The sequence below is a fragment of the Perca flavescens genome, chromosome 16 (genome assembly GCF_004354835.1).
Source record: "Perca flavescens isolate YP-PL-M2 chromosome 16, PFLA_1.0, whole genome shotgun sequence".
NCBI lineage: Eukaryota > Metazoa > Chordata > Actinopteri > Perciformes > Percidae > Perca > Perca flavescens.
This window is the reverse complement of record NC_041346.1, coordinates 462,907-480,714: the sequence shown is the minus strand read 5'-3', so window position 1 is coordinate 480,714 and position 17,808 is coordinate 462,907. Positions and strand designations below refer to the sequence as shown.

General features: G+C 41.6%; 1 protein-coding gene across 1 annotated transcript; it reads right to left on the bottom strand.

Moving 5' to 3' along the window:
• Window positions 1–1,154: 1,154 nt before the first annotated feature.
• psmb7 (proteasome 20S subunit beta 7) lies at window positions 1,155–9,455 on the bottom strand. The gene is made up of 8 exons (XM_028602327.1): window positions 9,335–9,455; window positions 7,492–7,585; window positions 6,752–6,849; window positions 6,374–6,514; window positions 5,011–5,126; window positions 4,252–4,310; window positions 4,023–4,174; window positions 1,155–1,365 (listed from the first exon to the last, which is right to left on the bottom strand). The coding sequence occupies exons 1-8, from the start codon at window positions 9,394–9,396 to the stop codon at window positions 1,254–1,256; spliced, it is 834 nt and encodes a 277-aa protein (XP_028458128.1). The 5' UTR covers window positions 9,397–9,455; the 3' UTR covers window positions 1,155–1,253.
• Window positions 9,456–17,808: the final 8,353 nt, after the last annotated feature.

The following is a 17,808-nucleotide window of genomic DNA, read 5'->3' as shown; positions in this document are numbered from 1 at the left end:
GAATCATTGTGAAAACTAAACTTTACTACTTTGGCAAAGTCATCATCAAAAAAGCGAATTTAGTTGTCATGTAAATTTATTAAAAACATTTCATATAGCTAGACATCTAAACTCCATTATGTTTAAATACCTGCCATGCTGATTCCAAACAGACAGCTTTATCAAGGCAGTTTGGGCTTCAGATAGCTTTTACATAGGGGCCTTCGTTAATGACAAATCATGTTCCGCTATGAACGTGAACACACGTATTGTTTGTATCACGGTCGGTCAGTAAAGGAAAAGTCGCAACGGTAGCGGCCGTTGCCGGTAACGTACTCGTTATGACAGAGCTTTGTGACTAGCATCTAATGACTAGCTAGCCAGCCCTGTCTTACCGCTGCGGTCGTACGGTGTCTTCCTTCAACATGCGCTGCAGAAGCACCACCCGGCTCCCTCAGTTTGAGACACCAAGTGCTAAACGGCTTCCCGTCTCCACCCTTCTCCTCTTGTCCTCTATTCATGCCCAGCGCCATTCTTTTAACTACTTTCTCAACTAAAGCTGCCTGTATCTACATGCTCCAAGTTTGATAAACTTTGCCTCCGTTTATTTAGCCGCGTTACCACGGAGAAATTTCGGCAAAGACCCGCCCTACTTTGCATCTGATTGGCTAGAACTCGTTTCATTGGTATGTGGAAGTTCGATGATTGGTTGAATCCAGCGCATCGAAACAAAACAGACCCCCTCCACCCCCTCCTTAAACATTTTCTCATCGAATCTACACGATTAACGTAGGTCACCTATTTTGGTTTCAAAACGGCGAATTTTATGTCTGGTTGGGGGTTTAGGAAAGAAACTTTGGGGAAGGATAGATTTTTTTTGTTTTTATATTATTTATTTTTATGAAAGTAAAAGTATGAAGTTATTTTATATAAATAAAAAAAAGTTGAAAAGCTTCACACATGGGACATGATCCCACTCTCCTGGGTGAAAGTCCCATCCGCAGACTTACGTCCTTTCATACTACTCGAAAATTCACATGTAATGTAGGTCAATGGCGGCCGAACGGCGTTGATAAACACGCTAAAAAGCATTTATGCGTCTTGATAACACGCCAACATGAAATACGAATTGAGATCATCATGAGATCAGTCTGTAGCCATGAACAAAACAGGAATCAACTCAAGCACTTTTATTGTAAATCATGGAAAAACATGCCACTTTAGGAATTCTGAGGGGTATAATGAGTTACAACAACAAACACATTCCAATGTATTTAGGAGGTATCCATAGTGTGGACAGTCTCCTCCACCAGCTCCAGGTTCAGCGGGGTCACCAGCTTCGTCAACACACCGGTGGTTCCTCTTTTGTACTTGTAGTCCCCAGTTCTACACACACATGGAAGAATGGGTTTCAGTTCAACACATCAGAGAGTTCACAGCACAGCATCACACCTCAGACACAGCACAGCACAGCACGGTAATCAGGAAAAGCCAAGTGGAGAGATTAACACAAGTTGGTTAGTAGCAAATTCAGGTCTGTGTTGAGAGCGTGCACACAACACTTTCCATCTGTACTCACAGCTGCATGGCTTCATGCTCATTTACTCTATTTCAAACAGAACAAGCAACAAGACAAAAAGTCATACACCAGTTCACCAGATGATTTCAGATCAGAGTTACATTGTCCCAACATGTTCTGGAATGATGCATTGTGGTAGAGCAGAGGTGTCCCAGTCCGAACAACCTCTTCTAACATATCTAGACTGAGTGTCCCGTGTGAAACTGCAGCTTCATTTTGCTCCAGGCTTTCACCAAGTCAAATGTAAGACTTTTAAAGACCTTTATGACCATTATGAATGAAATGTAAGACCTATAGGACTACATCAAAAACAAAGTCAGATGTTTTTCTTCTGAATTCCTCATTTGCATAATAGCACTGGTGTCTAGAGTCACTGCAATATCAGTAGCATGTTGGTTAGAGGTCAACCGATAGTGGATTTTACTGATACCGATAGTTAAGTTGGGCCATATTTGCCGATAACCGATTAATCGACCGATAGTATTTAGAATTGATACTGGATAAAACAGTTGACAAAATACATAAATTTTTTCAAAAAAAGTCCTGACGCTTTTGCCAATAATCTAAATAATAATGTCATATTTATTGATATTACACCCATAGCAATGCTACACAAGCATGTGTGTTGTCTAAAACAGTTCTCCTACATATTTGGAGTCATCCAGTGCAAAATAAACATGATGAGCATTATAATTCATATAAAGGACAAACTATTTACATTTCTTCAAAAAAGGCCCAAATGTATGCCAATGTAGACCTACAACCAATCAGAGCAACGGAACTCAACACTGTGTATCGTCTCCATAGCAACCACTCTGCACAATGCATTCATTCTAACTTCCAACTTTTAGACTTTTTTTAAGCTGGATATATCATTTGTTGCGTGTAAATATAAATGTGGATAACGTTAGTGATAGTGACATGCTCGCTACAGTCACATTTCTAGAGATGGATCGGCGAAAACACGTTTTATATCTCTGATTCACGGCTTTGTTCTAGCGCTGCTGGGCGCTCCCTCTCTTCACTCTCTCTCTATCTCTCTCCACCATATAGCTAACGCTACCGTGCTTTCGGGCAGTTGTTGATGCTCCTCGTCTGAGGATTTTAAAATGAATGCGCTGTCGATTCTACACATCTCAATTCTCCAGCGGCAGCCACTAGACGGATCGTGGACGATTTGGGTCGGACTTTGGCGTTCATTTTTGTCAGTGTTTTAACCGTTTGAGGTTAGTTAGCCTACTACTAATGTTTAGCGTCATATCAGCCTTGAAAGCAAACAAACATACTGTTGTGCTGTTCTTTCTCTACTAATGCAGCATCTATTCAACAAATTAATAACTTTATAATGATATGACAAAATGTACTGCATACATACCTTTTTGCTGTCAATGCTTTAAACGCACATGTGATGTCGCACAGCATGTGTTCTCCGTGCAGCGCGCAGTAACACGTGTCGAAAATAAACAACACGTGGCATCAGTGATAGTTTTTATTCTGCCTCTAGAGGAGCTATTGTAACACATGATGCCAGCAGAGCCTTCTCAGCTCTGTGTACTGTGGAATGAATGACAGCGTGCGCTTCTCAGCCGCTCCAGCAACGGCGCAACCAGGAAAAACTATCGGCATGGATTTTTGCCGATAACGATAGTTCCATCAATCAACTATCGGTGCCGATTAATCGGCAATATTTTTGTTGCATCTCTTTTCGGTGTTGTAATTTGAAAACGGCCCTAAGCACTCTTCTAACTGCCGGCAGCAGCAACAACAGCAGAGAGCAGAAGCCAATAGGCAAGTGTTATTTACATACACTTCTGGTGTACTTACAAACTTTCCAATCCATCGTTTCGGGCATTATTAGTGGGGTCATTTACGAGATACATCACTGGATCCATTAGCCCCTGCGCTAATAAGCTATTCAGCTGATAACGCTACTCTACGCTAACTCTCCCAATGTTCGACCCAGGTGAAAAAAGCTTCTGGGGGGGGTGTTTGGCTCGAGGTCATGGTGCAAAGGACCCTAGGGTGAAATTACTCCGAACAATCACTTTAACTGCGATTAATTGTGCAGCCCTAATAACTGTGATAGGAATGTTCCATTAGTGCAACAAATTAGATTAGATTTAATATGACATGGACATCACAGTTCCATTGGACCAACCAGATGCATTGCTTAAATGATTTTAGCACACTTGCTAATTTTCAACACTGAAGATCAATCTACCATGTGCTGTGCTCTCTACAGAGGGAAAATAAACACTGTCAGACACACACAAGCTCAGAGTCAGCTACCATAGTAACAGACCCTGAGCATCTGGAACTAAGAACTCCATTTTCACTAAACCGGCTTTCTGGAACAACCACAGGTGTTTGCTCTCCTTCACATCAGGAATAGCATGTGGGGGACATGAATCTAAGATAAAGTAAAGCTAGAAGGAAAGACTAACAGAAGTGGTCTAGTTCTCACCTGACACCCTTCTTGTTGGCCTCATCGTGGGGCCGGATGTAGTCCACCTTGCCTTTGGTGATGACACTCAGGTCGATGTTGCTGCCAGAGCCCAGGTCGTTGAAGATTCCCGCAGCGATGGCGTCTCGCACCAGCTGCTTGGCCTCGTCCTCCTGGGAACAAACCAGCGTGAGAACCAGAACACTCGGACAGGAACTCCCCACTGTTCCCATGTGGGTGGTGTACTCACCTCCATGTCAGGCTTGTAGCGGTCCTCGAACACCGCCATGGCAGCCAGGGAGCCAGAACCTTGAGGAAAGAGAAGCAGCCTGACATGAGCCAGTGCTCAACTCTGTCACAACACACTGTCCCCCTTTAACTACTACACACTAATGATGAACAAACCAGGTGTAGGTGTGCTTCTGGAGTGGCTGGGTGGGTGTGGGGGCAACTGGGTCCTTCACCCCAAAACAAGTGTGTGCTTTTAGAATAACGGATACCAACAACTAAAGAAACTCCATGGGAATCTTTGTTCTAGTAGGACACTAACCCTTCTCTACCACTGAACTCAGGTCCTGTTCCTCTTCACTTCTTGATTAAATAAAATAGGTTTTAAACATGTACAGGAGGTACACACAACTCATCACAAATCTGTCTATGGGTTCAAATTTGTTTATTAGGATAAACTCCTTGAGATGTATCATCTCGTTTTAGAGGGGTTATTTACATAATTGTATAGAAATGTAAAGAGGTTTAGGTCCATTAAAATAACCCCATGGAGGTAAACGTGTGTGCTCTCTGGAGTGTAGAAAGTGTGTGTGTCTGACCCGACCCATGGTGACGTGGCTGTGTTTGTGTGTGTGTGTATGTGTGTGTCTGACCCATGGTGACGTAGCTGTGTGTGTGTGAGTGTGAGACTGACCTATGGTAACGTAGCTGTGTGTGTGTGTGTGTGTGTGTGTGTGTGTGTGTGTGTGTGTGTGTGTGTGTGTGTGTGTGTGTGACTGACCCATGGTGACGTAAGGCAGCTTGTCAGTGGAGCCGTGAGGGTAGATGCTGTACAGGTGAGGACCGTTACAGTCCACTCCCCCCAGGACCAGAGCAGCCCCGATGTAGCCTTGGTACCTGAACACACACACACTTTTTTTTACTGGCCAAAATATTAAAATGTGCTTTTTTGTTTTGTATACATCACAAAACTGCTGGTAGGGATGTTATGATATGATTAACAAAATCAATTTAACAAAAACGATTCTCGATTAAAAAAAACGATTCACAGTATGTAAATGTAGTTACTTTTCACATGTGATTGCAGTTAAATGTAGTTTGGTATTACTTTATATGTCTTCATACAAAAATAAAAACTTTTGCAACTAAAAACTGCAAAGTGCCAAGCTTTGGCCAGCTTTCAAATACATTTAATTCAAGTATAAAATAAAACTGTTAAATAAAAAGAGCTTTTGGTTCTGAGTTGGGTGGAGTTTGGAACATTGAAAGAATGGCATGTTGGGTACTTTAGCTTGTTGTTGGTCTTTAATGGTAATCTCTGGGTGATGGCGTAAAATATCACAAAGCACATCAAGCTTGAGCTACCACCTATGAGCTAAGCACTATTTTGGAGAGTGCTACTCGCCGACCTGTTGTTGAAACCAAAGCGCAAAGTGCAAACGCTCTCAAATCAACCGGTGATCACTGGACGTCAGTGAGTCATCAAAATGATTTAGAAGTTACTGCACACTATATTGACTCTGGTAAGTAGGGTTGGGTACCGAAACGTGCCGACCTAAAAACGGTAGCAACGAAACCGAATAAGAACGAAAATTTCGGTGCCTGACTTTACATTACACCTGAGAGTAGGTAACGTTAGCCTACCGTTAGCTAGCAGCGTGATTAAACAGGGTTAAAATGCTGACAGCTAACATTAAACAGTGTAAAGTGTGACTGTATTTCACTGTAGAGGATTCCAACACCAGGATGTAACAGTCTGCTCTGCAGCGCAGCAGCTGCGGTTGTCGGAATTAAACTACACAGACGGTGCATTCACTTAAAACAGGTAGCCTCGTGGTGCATTCACAGTAATTGTAAAATACCATTTTCCCATCTGGTGGTTGTTTTTGTCGTTCAACAGCAATTTACTGGTGAAATAAGTTATTGTTATTACATTATTGTTAAATCTTCATTTATTTTTATTCTTTTATTTTGACCATGGCCTTAACAATAAACAAGTTGCTGACTGTTGTTTAGTACCCTTCTTTTTTCTTCTTTTGTTTACAGTAAATAAATAATAAACTAATACAAATCTTAAAGTCAAGTTCATAAAGTAACTTTCTTTGCATTCATTTGACAGACAGACACTTATAATGGGCGTCTACCTGAAGAGCATCTGTTTGAGCATGCGGTTGGCGGTGGCCACGCGTGGCAGCCTGCCTGTGGAGAGCGCGTGCAGCTCCAGGTTGGACGAGATGATCTGAGTGGTCATCTCTGTGTCTGCAGCTGTTCCTGCTCCACAACAGCTGGACAACAACACAGTGACACAGCCATTTGTCAGCTTCATCACATCAAGCTCCTAAACTATAAAACTCTACAAATCACAAAGCCCGATAGTGTGTAGCAATAGAAAAGTCAAAAACAAGTTTTACCACCCACCATGGTGCACAGAGATCATGTAGACTCTACTCTTAATCTATAAGACATATCACCAGAGTTCATCTTTGCTCATTTGAACACACGGTCAGGTTCCTGTCACTTACTAGATGTTGGGGGAGATGTAGTGGATCTTGGAGCAGTTCTTGTCTGCCACTATCATGCCCTCGGTGGCTCTGGTGTCGGCTCCGAGGACCACGCCATCCTTCCCAGGGAAACACACATAACCATTCAGACTCAGTACACCCACACTCCACTAAATCACACAGCATTACTCTTTACAGAAAGGAATACAATGATTATTTTAACGTCCATTGACCAGCTGTGCCTTTCATGCTATGGCAAGTCAAAATGTCTGCTGGTACAGGGACCCACAACACGCATCAGGAGAAACAATACAATGCATACAAAAAACAGCCAGGTGTTTCATGAGTATTTTTGTGAAAAGACTGATAGAAGGAGTTGTTGGATAAGAAATGACAGTATCACCGTGTGTATGTATGCTGGCCAGTGTCAGCCAGGGGTGTCAAACTCAACCTGGAAAATTAAAATCACATCCAGGGACAGACGTTTATAGCTTGAGATGCTTTTATTGAGAGAAATCAAATATCCTTGACTGTTTTTTTTGTCCTTTTTGTTGCTTTTGGTCCGCGGGCCTTAAGTTTGACACGTGGTGTAAACACACAATGACCTAGATTTCATTTAAGGTGATTGAATAGTCATTTGCACTATGGGCTAATCCACAATCCACAAGAATGTAAAGTAGACACGAGCACCTGCTCCTCTTCATGTTCATAAGGCGACTGCATTGATTCAGAATCTCTCAAGTCTGCTTTCTGTCACTCACCTTGAATACCACACCGCAGATGGTGGTTCCTGTTTTCCGAGCAGCAGGCATGCTGCATCCCACTTTGTTAGCCTCTCCTTCCAAAACAGCATTTCTGAAAATACATTTTGTATAATAAAGCACCTATAACTGTCTCACTAGCTAAGTTTCCATCCACTTGTCAATCGAATTATCTGAAGTTCGGTAAAAAAAAACTCATGTGAATAAAGCTGGTGAAAGTGTGTTTCCATCCAACAGCTTTAAAGCGAATAAAAACCTGTTGCGTAATGACGTCACACGCCGTTTTGCGATTAAATTGGTATATCGAATCGATTTGATACATTTTAAAAAAGATGTTTCCATTCATTTTCGCACTGAATCGCACAACATTCAAGCAAACATTTGCTAACAAAGTTTTGCTAGACAAAAGTAGCTGTTAATATTAGAAGGCGAGGAAGCTCCGATGGGCCTTTGGCCGAGGATCTGATAGATAGATGTTAGAGCGCCTTCCATTTACTCCGTAGGACGTCCCACGGCTTGTCGTAACCTTTGTTGGCCATTTCCTTCGCGAGTTCCTGATAAATTATGACATTTCTTAGATTTCTGCTATCTAAAATAGCAAATATATTTGCTTTTTTTTTAATTTTAATTTACGAGCAAATATTTTGCTCGTAAAGTCTCTTGTCTCCTCGTTCTTCCACTTACATCTGTTTTTGTTGACACCCGTCATGTGTGCAAACACAGCGGAAATACTGGGCAGAAATGAACTAGAACTTTTTCGTTTTGTGGCGGGTTGCAACCATAAAATGAGCTAAAACTTAATCGCAATTCATTAATTTATTCTGCAAATAACGTTTCCATCAGCGTTTATCGCATAAGCCGTATATCGATCAAGATAAAATCCGATGAGACCGAACGTATTTCCTTTGAGTCGCTATTCATGAAATTCAATCGAATTTTACTGTTTCCATAAGGCATTTTTCATTTGATATCACTTAATTCGGATAAAAATGTGTGGATGGAAACACAGCTACTGTTAATAACCTGAGGCCCCAGTCAGCTCTTGTTGACTCACTGTTGTTTCATAGCCATCCTTATAAAAGGGTTCCCTCCTTTTTGGGAAAAGAATTTGCCAAATATATTTGTTGTAACATTTCTGGGAATTTTTCATAATTATAAACAAATATGTGCCGTTTGGTTCGTATGATTTCACCAGAACAACAGGGTTTTATTATACATCTCAGCATTTTAGCACAAAGTTCACATTAACAAAAGTAAATTCTGTAACAGACAATATTTAACACAAAAGGTTTTATTCATGAAATGAAGCCGTACATTTAAACTAATCAGCCCTCTCTCCGCCTTAAAGCCTCTAAATATGGAGCTCATGGCTGGATGTATGTAGGCTTTATGAAGCCCTTCCCATGCTCTAGCACTGGTTGGTACTGCATAGAAAGCAGTCTTAGATCTTGGCTACGGTTACCTGGCAGCATGTCAATGCGGTGATGCTGCTTTATAGACTGAGTTAACGGTAACGTTACACTTCAACGTTACGTGACCCTGTAACGTTACAGACGTTGGGAGTAAATAACGTTATGTAGCTACGATAGAGAACTATTGTTTGTCTTCATAAGAACACATGTAGCTTCTACTGTTAAAAGGAGGAGACGGGACAATGTTGACGTTAACGTTAGCGGGGAAAAGCCTGAGTCATGGTGGGGAAGTTAACATGAGCTAGCATCACTGAGAGAAGCCTATCAAACATGTCTACTCCACACAACATCTCAAGCCAAACACTACCAGCTCATTAAACTCACTCATGCAGTTATTGGAATCCCATTTTTATTCACTGAGAAGCGCTTACCTCTTGCAGTTTTCGAAACTGAAACCCCCGACCGGCGCCTGGCTCATTACTAATGTCGCCATCTTGGTGAATAAAAGCTGTGTGTTTCCGGGAAGTAAAGGAAACGGCTCTTCTTCTTCTTCTTCTTCTTCTTCTTCTTCTTCTTCTTCTTCTTTAGGATTTTACGGCAGTTGGCATCCCATATGTTTTAGTACTGCCTCCTACTGGTATTAACTGTCAGCTAATATTCTATCCAATTACAACTTTTTAGTTTGACCGGTGATTTAAAAAAAGAAAGAAATATTTCCTCCCTTCTATGGTGACCCGACTATCAAGGCCATCTCTGGTCCTGATGACCACTGGTCCTGACTCATGTAGCCCTGCAAACATGACCCAAAGTGTCCCACTCCACACTGACTGCAGTGCCCACTGGGTGTTTTCCTATTATAAAAAGTGTCTTGTTCAATCTGCTGAACATTTCAGTGCCTGTGTAGATACTCTCTGTACTTTAGGCTCCCAAATTCGTCTTTTTACCAGAAATCTGGAAGTGATTTTTGACAGTACTTTTAAATTTGACAAACAGATTAGTTCTATTGTTAAAACTAGCTTCTTCCAGCTGAGACTTTTGGCTAAGGTCAAGCCTTACCTGCTACGTAAAGACTTTGAAAGAGTCATACATGCATTTATTACGTCCCGTTTAGACTACTGTAACTCACTGTATGTTGGATTGGATCAGTTATCCCTTCGTCGGTTACGGTTAGTCCAGAACGCAGAAGCTCGACTTTTAACCGGGACTAAAAAGCGTGACCATATTACACCGGTTTTGGCCACGCTCCACTGGCTTCCTGTTTGTTTCAGGATTGAATTTAAAATTGTATTAATTGTTTTTAAGATCTTAAATGGGTTGTCGCCTTCTTACTTATCAGAGCTCTTACATGTCCACACGCCTGTCAAAGCACTGAGGTCGTCCAATCAGATGCTCCTCAATGTGCCCAGATCCAGGTTAAGAACCAAAGGTGAGCGAGCCTTTTCAGTGGCTGCTCCAAACCTCTGGAATAGTTTACCTGTTCATGTAAGAACAGCTCGGACCATTGAAACGTTCAAGTCCATGCTTAAGACCCACTATTATTCATTGGCTTTCAATTCAAGTTGAGCTTTGATATATTGACCTTATTGACCTTATTCTTTTTCTACTGTCAGTTATTTTGTATTGTACATTGTGCTTTGTTTGTGTTTATTGTCTCGTTGCTTTTGGAGCATGTTAAGCACTTTGGTCAACTGAGGTTGTTTTTAAACTTGCTATATAAATAAAATTGAACTGAACTGAACCAAGTCTTAATTTACTGATAATGACTTGCTCTTTTCGGTTAGCCCTACTGTTTCTGACTCCTCCTACTTTATTTGGTATTGCATGTAAGTGTCTCCCTTTTCCGCACTATCCCAATATTGTTGCTACTGTTTGGATATTTCCCTCCATACTTTGCTTTGCCCCTCCAACTTTGACAGTTTAATATTAATTTCCTTTCTTGACCGCCTTCCTTTGCTAATGTATCCACTCTCTCATTTCCTGGAATTCCAGTATGTGCAGGTACCCACGTGAACATACGTTTTTACCCTGATTGGCGATCCTTGAATTAATAAAAACTATTTCATAGTAGGTCTTGATGATTTCTTGTTGATCCTGCTTTGATAGTGCTGACACTGAGTCGCTACAGATGAGTAGTTTACGTGCTGTCACCTCACCTTTTATTTTTTTTCTCTTAAGCCGCCTACACATGATAAGCAATTTGCTCTCTGCGCACCGCTGGGTAGGGCGCAGAGAGCAAAGCGCAGAGAGCAAAGCGCAGCGCAGGTATTGGTCATCAAGGGTGGCAAAGAAGCTATTTCCTGTTGCTAGGTAACAACATGCTGCTATCTCATTGGTTGCGCTTTCAAAAGGTCAGCGGCATCTAGGTCAAAGTTGAAATAATTTGAACTTTGAGCGGTGTGCGACACCAGGGGTAGTGCAGCACATAGGTGGGCGCCACCCCCGGAGGAAATCAATGGAACGGCCGGCACAAAGCGGTTTGCTGCCTATCCTGTGTAGGCAGCTTTAACTAATTTAATTAATTTAGTTAATTTTTAACAAGGGCAATATACATTCTGTCACCTTTTTCACGCATTGTAATGCTAACAGAACTGCAAGTAACACAACTGTGTATACCCTTCAATAATCTGCCGTGATCCATCAGTAAAAACTTGTACATAATCACTGTAATTTCTAACCTTATAACTGTAGTATTCTTTAACTAGATCTTCTGTAGCACAGTGCACAGCACAGTTGAACAAAATTCCATTTCTTGGACTTCCATCTGTTCTGCTATGTTCTTGCCTATCCACCCAAAACTTGCCGTTTGTGCTTTACCCCTTTCCCAGCAAGTCTCTTAAGACCTTCTTAGTAGGATGCCATTCATCGTGGCCCCTTAAGTTTATCCAATAATTGTCTATCAGCTGTTTCCTACGGAGCCAAAGTGGCATTTCTCCGGCCTTAGTCTATACCCACGACGTTCCACTTCCAGGATTGTTCAGGTGCCACCGGAAATTCCGCCGGATGTCCTTCCTTTTGTCCTTGGGTTTCTTGAAAGGCGCTATATAAATAAGTTATTATTTTCAGCCGGATGTCCCGTCCCCCTCCTCTGTGTTGGCGTTCTAACCTCCGGTGGATTTGTGAGGACTATGGTTAACTGCTCCTCAGATCTCTGCAGGGTAAATCCAGACAGCTAGCTAGACTATCTGTCCAATCGGAGTTTTCTGTTGCACGACTAAAACTACTTTTGAACCAAAACAAGTAACTATTTAGCAGAGGCACCGTGGCTCCGTCCGGAGCTTAGCACCGCCCAAGATGATTGTGATTGGTTTAAAGAAATGCCAAAAACCAGAGCACGTTTTTCTCCTATCCCAGAATGCTGTGTGGACTAGTAAGACCTTCCTCAGCAGCGCTGTGGAGGAAGGTCTGGCTACGCCAGACTCCTCCTGCCTCAACTTGAAGAGCAGTTTTTATTGACCCTGAACTCAGAGCACAGGTCTGAATGATATCAAGGTCTGACAGAACAGATTTAGGTGCTGATCCATATACAATACTGTCATAATCTGACCTTGAGTTTATTAAGACTTGATAAATATATTTCAGCGATGTAAAATCTGCTCCCCACTCCAATCCTGCAAGACATCTCATAACACACATCTCATCACATTTTTACATTTATTAACAACGTGCCTAATATTTTCTTTCCATGTCAATGTCATCCCAAGAACAGAAAATGATCAACTTTCTCCAAGTTATTTCAATTAAGTTTCAGATTATATTGTTTGAGTTTTCTTCTTGTGAAGAACACCGCTTTTGTTTTTTCCTCTGAGAGGAAAAGGCTCTTCTTCCTCTTATTCATTTATCTGGCAGACTAGACACATCCACGACATATTGCTGTTTGCTATTCACATCTTTGTCAATGTCAATTGTCTGTATCATTCTATAAAATCCAGTATTATGTAGATATTACATCAATTTCTTCATATTGTTCCACCTATCCAGATTAACTAGAGTGGGAAGATTAGAAACTCCAGTTGCCAGTTGGTCTTTTAACAGTTAGAATCTTCCAGTTGAGTTTATGTATTTCTGTTTACATGATCTCAAACTAAATTTGGCTTGGTTTTTATACAAACTTTGTTTTTATTTTATTTATTACCTCCGCCAAAGAGGTTATGATTTCGGCTCAGCTTGTCCAAATAATCACATCCTGTGTTTCTTCTTGTGTGATGTAAATCTCAACAGTCCAGCTTCTGTATATACACCTCTGTGAAGTCTTAGCAAACATAGGTCAAATCAATGAATAAATCTTCCCCAACAGGTTGTTGTGACTGTATGCTTGCAATGAGTCTGAGCATAGGTCGGACCTCTTTAACCCACTGCAAACCAATAATGGCTATGATATGGTATGATATGGTACCAAAATGTATGCACACCAAAACTAACGCTAACGCTGGCTACAGACCTCAGTTGTATCAGCGGTATAGTTGGTTACCTGAGAATAGGTGACTTTGAGCCGGGTACAGAGCACCGCGAGCTGCCGGTCGTTTCGGCAGACATTACGATTAAATTTAGTCCACAACATATGAGCGTTTTGCTGAGAAGAAAGTTAAGATTAGGCACCAAAATGACCAGTTAAGATTAGGAAAAAAATGGTGGTTTGGATTAAAACACTCCTAAGTAAGAAGCATTTCCTGAGTGAAAGGCTTAAGTTTCCCCTGGGAAGCAAACTCTGCTCTCTGGCTTGAAAGTCCTGTGTGTTAATGCCCCCATAAAACACACACAACAAACACAACACAAACATGTGTCATTAGTATGAGAAAAAAAAGAGATTTTAACTGTGTAGGGCTTGGGTCGGGCTCAGACAGAAATATCTTAATGCCTGTTGGGCTCGGCTCGGGTTCGGTTACTGCTCTGTCGGACACAAACTGGGCTCTGACAGAAAAATGTGGCCCGATCAGCACTCAGTACTACCCACCAACCCAGACACACACCAGTAAGACACACAACATCCAAAAGATAAAAGTAAAAAAGGTAGACAAATTAAAAGAGATATAGAGGAGAGAAAACAAAAAAGGGGGGAAGATAATATTACTTAAATCAAAGCTATGAAAAAAGAAGAACTTAAAGAGGTTTTACATTTGGATGGAGTTTGGTTCTAGTGCACAATTACAGTTTTTTCCGATTGCTAAACAACAGTTGGCACAACTGGAGTCACATGTGCAAAACTCTAACTCCAATCTGCACTACCAACAGTCACATCACCTGCAAAACTCATTCACAGCAACACAACTCTTAACATACGTCTCAAAACAGGCTCAGTGCAGCCAAACACTATGCACAGGCCTCACTGAGATAACACACACACACGCACACACACACACACACACACACACACACACTGGCCCAATCCCAAAGTCCGGACTCACAGACTCACGGACTTTGGTGCGCGTTCTCGTGAAATTCGTAAGGGCTTAGGGTTGTCCCAATGTCGAATTTCAAAGGGCGTGAGGGTTAGAGTACACACTTACCGAGCCCTTTCCGTGAGTCTGCATCGATGCAGACTTCACCAAAGGGAATTACCCACAGTTCAAAGCGTTGTGACGTTTACCGCGGAGACCGTATGGAAATCCGGAAATTACAAAGGTAAACAACAGCACGACACACGGCCACGGAACAGACCAACCTGTTGTCCAGCTTGTAAAACAAGAGTTTGGAATCAGGCAGCCGTCTCCTGGGCCTTGGCCGTGTGGAAAGCAACAAACTTAAAATGAAGATTCTCAAACCGGCAAGTGTCAGCAACATCTTTGTTATTAAATGTCGCCAAGGTAACATGTGATCTCGTGAAGTGCTGTCCCAATCCCATTTATACCTATCTGAGCCCATGTGGCCTCACACACTCGCTCACTTAGTACCTGAGATCACTTAAGTCTGTGAGTCTTTAGTCCTTAGTCCTCAGGGCTCACTTTGGGATTGGGCCATTGTCACTCAGAACACACTGAGGGTAAAAACACTAGCGTCAAACACCAATACACAAATTACAAACTTCTTACAGTTTGAACAATTTGAGTGACTTGACACTACTCAATAGTTTATTTAACCCTTGTGGATTGTTCAAATTCACAACCCTTTCGTTATGTTCGTGGCTGAACACAGCCACTACTTTAAACTGCTGTAAAAATGTATCAGATAAATATTTTTTTTGCATAAATCTATTAATCAACCTCAGCCCTGTTCAAAACTACTATTTAAAAAAAAAAAATCAGGATTTTAACTCTTTAATTGCCAAATTCATAAATGATTTGGGGAAAAAAAACACAAAATTACTGATTTTCCATATAAAATGTGATTGTGGACTGGATTTTTTTTACCTTTTATCACAGTCTTGGACATGTCAAAGATTAGAAACAACATTGGTTTTGATGCATTGTTAGTTTTTGTGCAGGATCAGATTTTAACTTTTTCTCCCTAATTTACTGTTCGTGGCTGAAAACAGCCACTACTTTAAATTGCTGTAAATATTGTTTTCAAATTTTTTTGCATAAATCTATTAATCAACCTCAGTCCTGATCAAAACTACTATTTCTTTTTAAAAAAAATCTGGATTTTAATTCTTTAATTGCCAATTTCATAAATGATGTCACATATTTGGGAAAAAAAACACACAAATGACTGATTTTCAATATAAAATATGATTGTGGACTGGATTTCTTTTTACCTTTTATCACAGTCACAGAGAAACAACATTGGTTTTGATGCATTGTTAGTTTTTGTGCAGGATTAGATTTTAACTTTTTCTCCCTCATTTACTGTTCGTGGCTGTTTTTGCCCCATTGACTTCCGTTATAACCACATTTTTTGATTGCAAAGCCATGGCACCATATAATCATGCATTTTTGATTGTAATTGTTACTGTTGATAACCAGGTGGCACCATTAACCATTTAGATAGGCCTATGCAAAAAAAAAGCTTAGATTCTGGATTGTACATGGAGTTATATGGAGTATAATAGCATATTAAAGTGTGTGTGAGTGTGTGTCTGTGTGTGTGAGAGAGAGTGAGAGTGTGGGAACTCACCTTGATGCGACCTGAGAAAATCAAAACATGCACCTCAGCTCTCAGTACTACATTGAGTAAACTAAAACAAAGTAAGTGTATTTATGCATCTGCTGCCTTTTGATGTCGAGAAATGCAGACTAAACAAAAACAAAGCGAGTGGATTTCAACACTTGCATGCAAGCCTGCTGGTCATTTGATGGTGAAAAGAGCAGCAAGCAACATGAGAAAGGGCTTGACTCGCAGGGAAGTTTTAGATGTGATTATGCAGCCTGATTCCTCCAGCGAGCTGGAGGATGTATCGTTGTCTCCCTCTGACACCACAGACTCAGGAGAGTCTGATCCTGATTTGGATGTGCCACCCTCATCATCCTCTCTAGTTTCCACTGAAGGCGAGGATGATTCGGAGGATCCTGGATCTGGGTGGATTGGAAGAAACGGCAAAGTGTGGTTTTCTACCAACGCGGAGACAACTCCCTTGGCTTGTGCCATTCAAAGGGAGATGCAGCTTTCGGCAATACATGCCGAAAAAACCAGCAAAATACGGGCTAAAAATTTGGGTGACTGCTGATGTTGGCACATCCTATGCCTGGAGGTGTGACATTTACCTGGGTAAGACAGGTAATGCTGCAGAGGTGGGTCAGGGAAAGTGTGTTGTCATGGAGATGACAGAAGGACTCCAGGGCGTCACTGTCACCTGTGACAACTTCTTTACCTCCTGCCCACTTGCTCAGGAGCTTCTGCGGAAGAAAATAGCCTTGGTCGGGACGATCAGGAAAAATAAACCAGAGCTGCCACCCAACCTGGTGCAGGCTAAAGGACGACCTGCCCTCTCCACCGTCTTCGCCTTCACGAAGAACACCACGGCTGTGAGGTACATTCTGAAACGGGGAGGAATGTGATCCTCATCAGTACAAGGCACCACGAAGCAGTGGTGACAGAGGGACCAAAAAAGAAGCCAGAGATAATCGCAGATTACAACCGCTGCAAGGGAGGTGTCGACAATCTAGACAAGGTTTGTGCCATTACACATTTGTTACTACATGATTTGTTACTTGAATTCATGTGCTTGGTAGGGATAAATGTAGGAGATACTGTTTGTGTTTTGACAATGTTTGCATGATTATTCTCATTGTCATGTGCAGCTTCAAAAATACTTATGAAATCTGTACTAAATTCTTTTCTTGTTCTTTTATTTTTTTAGGTTGTTGGCACCTACAGTTGCAGAAGGAGGACCAATCGGTGGCCACAGATGTTATTTTTCAATATGGTGGACGTCTCGGTATATAATGCATATGTCATCTTCACAGCTGTGGATCCCTCCTGGAACCAGGCGAAGCTGTTTCGGAGAAGGCTTTTCCTAGAAGAGCTGGGAAATTCTCTGGTCTCTGCAGCAATACTGAGGAGAGAGCACCTCCCTCGTGCACCAGTTGCTGCTTCGCTGGTGAGAGAGATTCAGTCTTCTGCAGCTGTCCCTCCAGACACAGATCCACAGACACCAGTGGGCACCAGGAGCTCAGAAGGGAAGAGGGGAACATGCAAGTGGTGCACAGGACAAAAAAGAAGAACAGTCAGCACTTGCATCCGTTGTGGTGGGCACACTTGCAAAGAGCACCAAGTGATATGCTGCAAGTCCTGCTGGAAAGATTGAAAATACACACACACACACACAGTTTGTGGTTCGTTTAATTGTTTAGTTCTTCATCCATCCTCAACTCTTGAACCATTGTTCAGTTTATTTGAAGTTGTTGTTGCATTTTGGTTCATAATAAATTGTTCATAAATCTGATGCAGATGCTGAGTAGATTTTTTTTTTTTTGCACAGACATATCTAAAGGGTTAATGGTGCCACCTGGTTATCAGCAGTACAAATTAC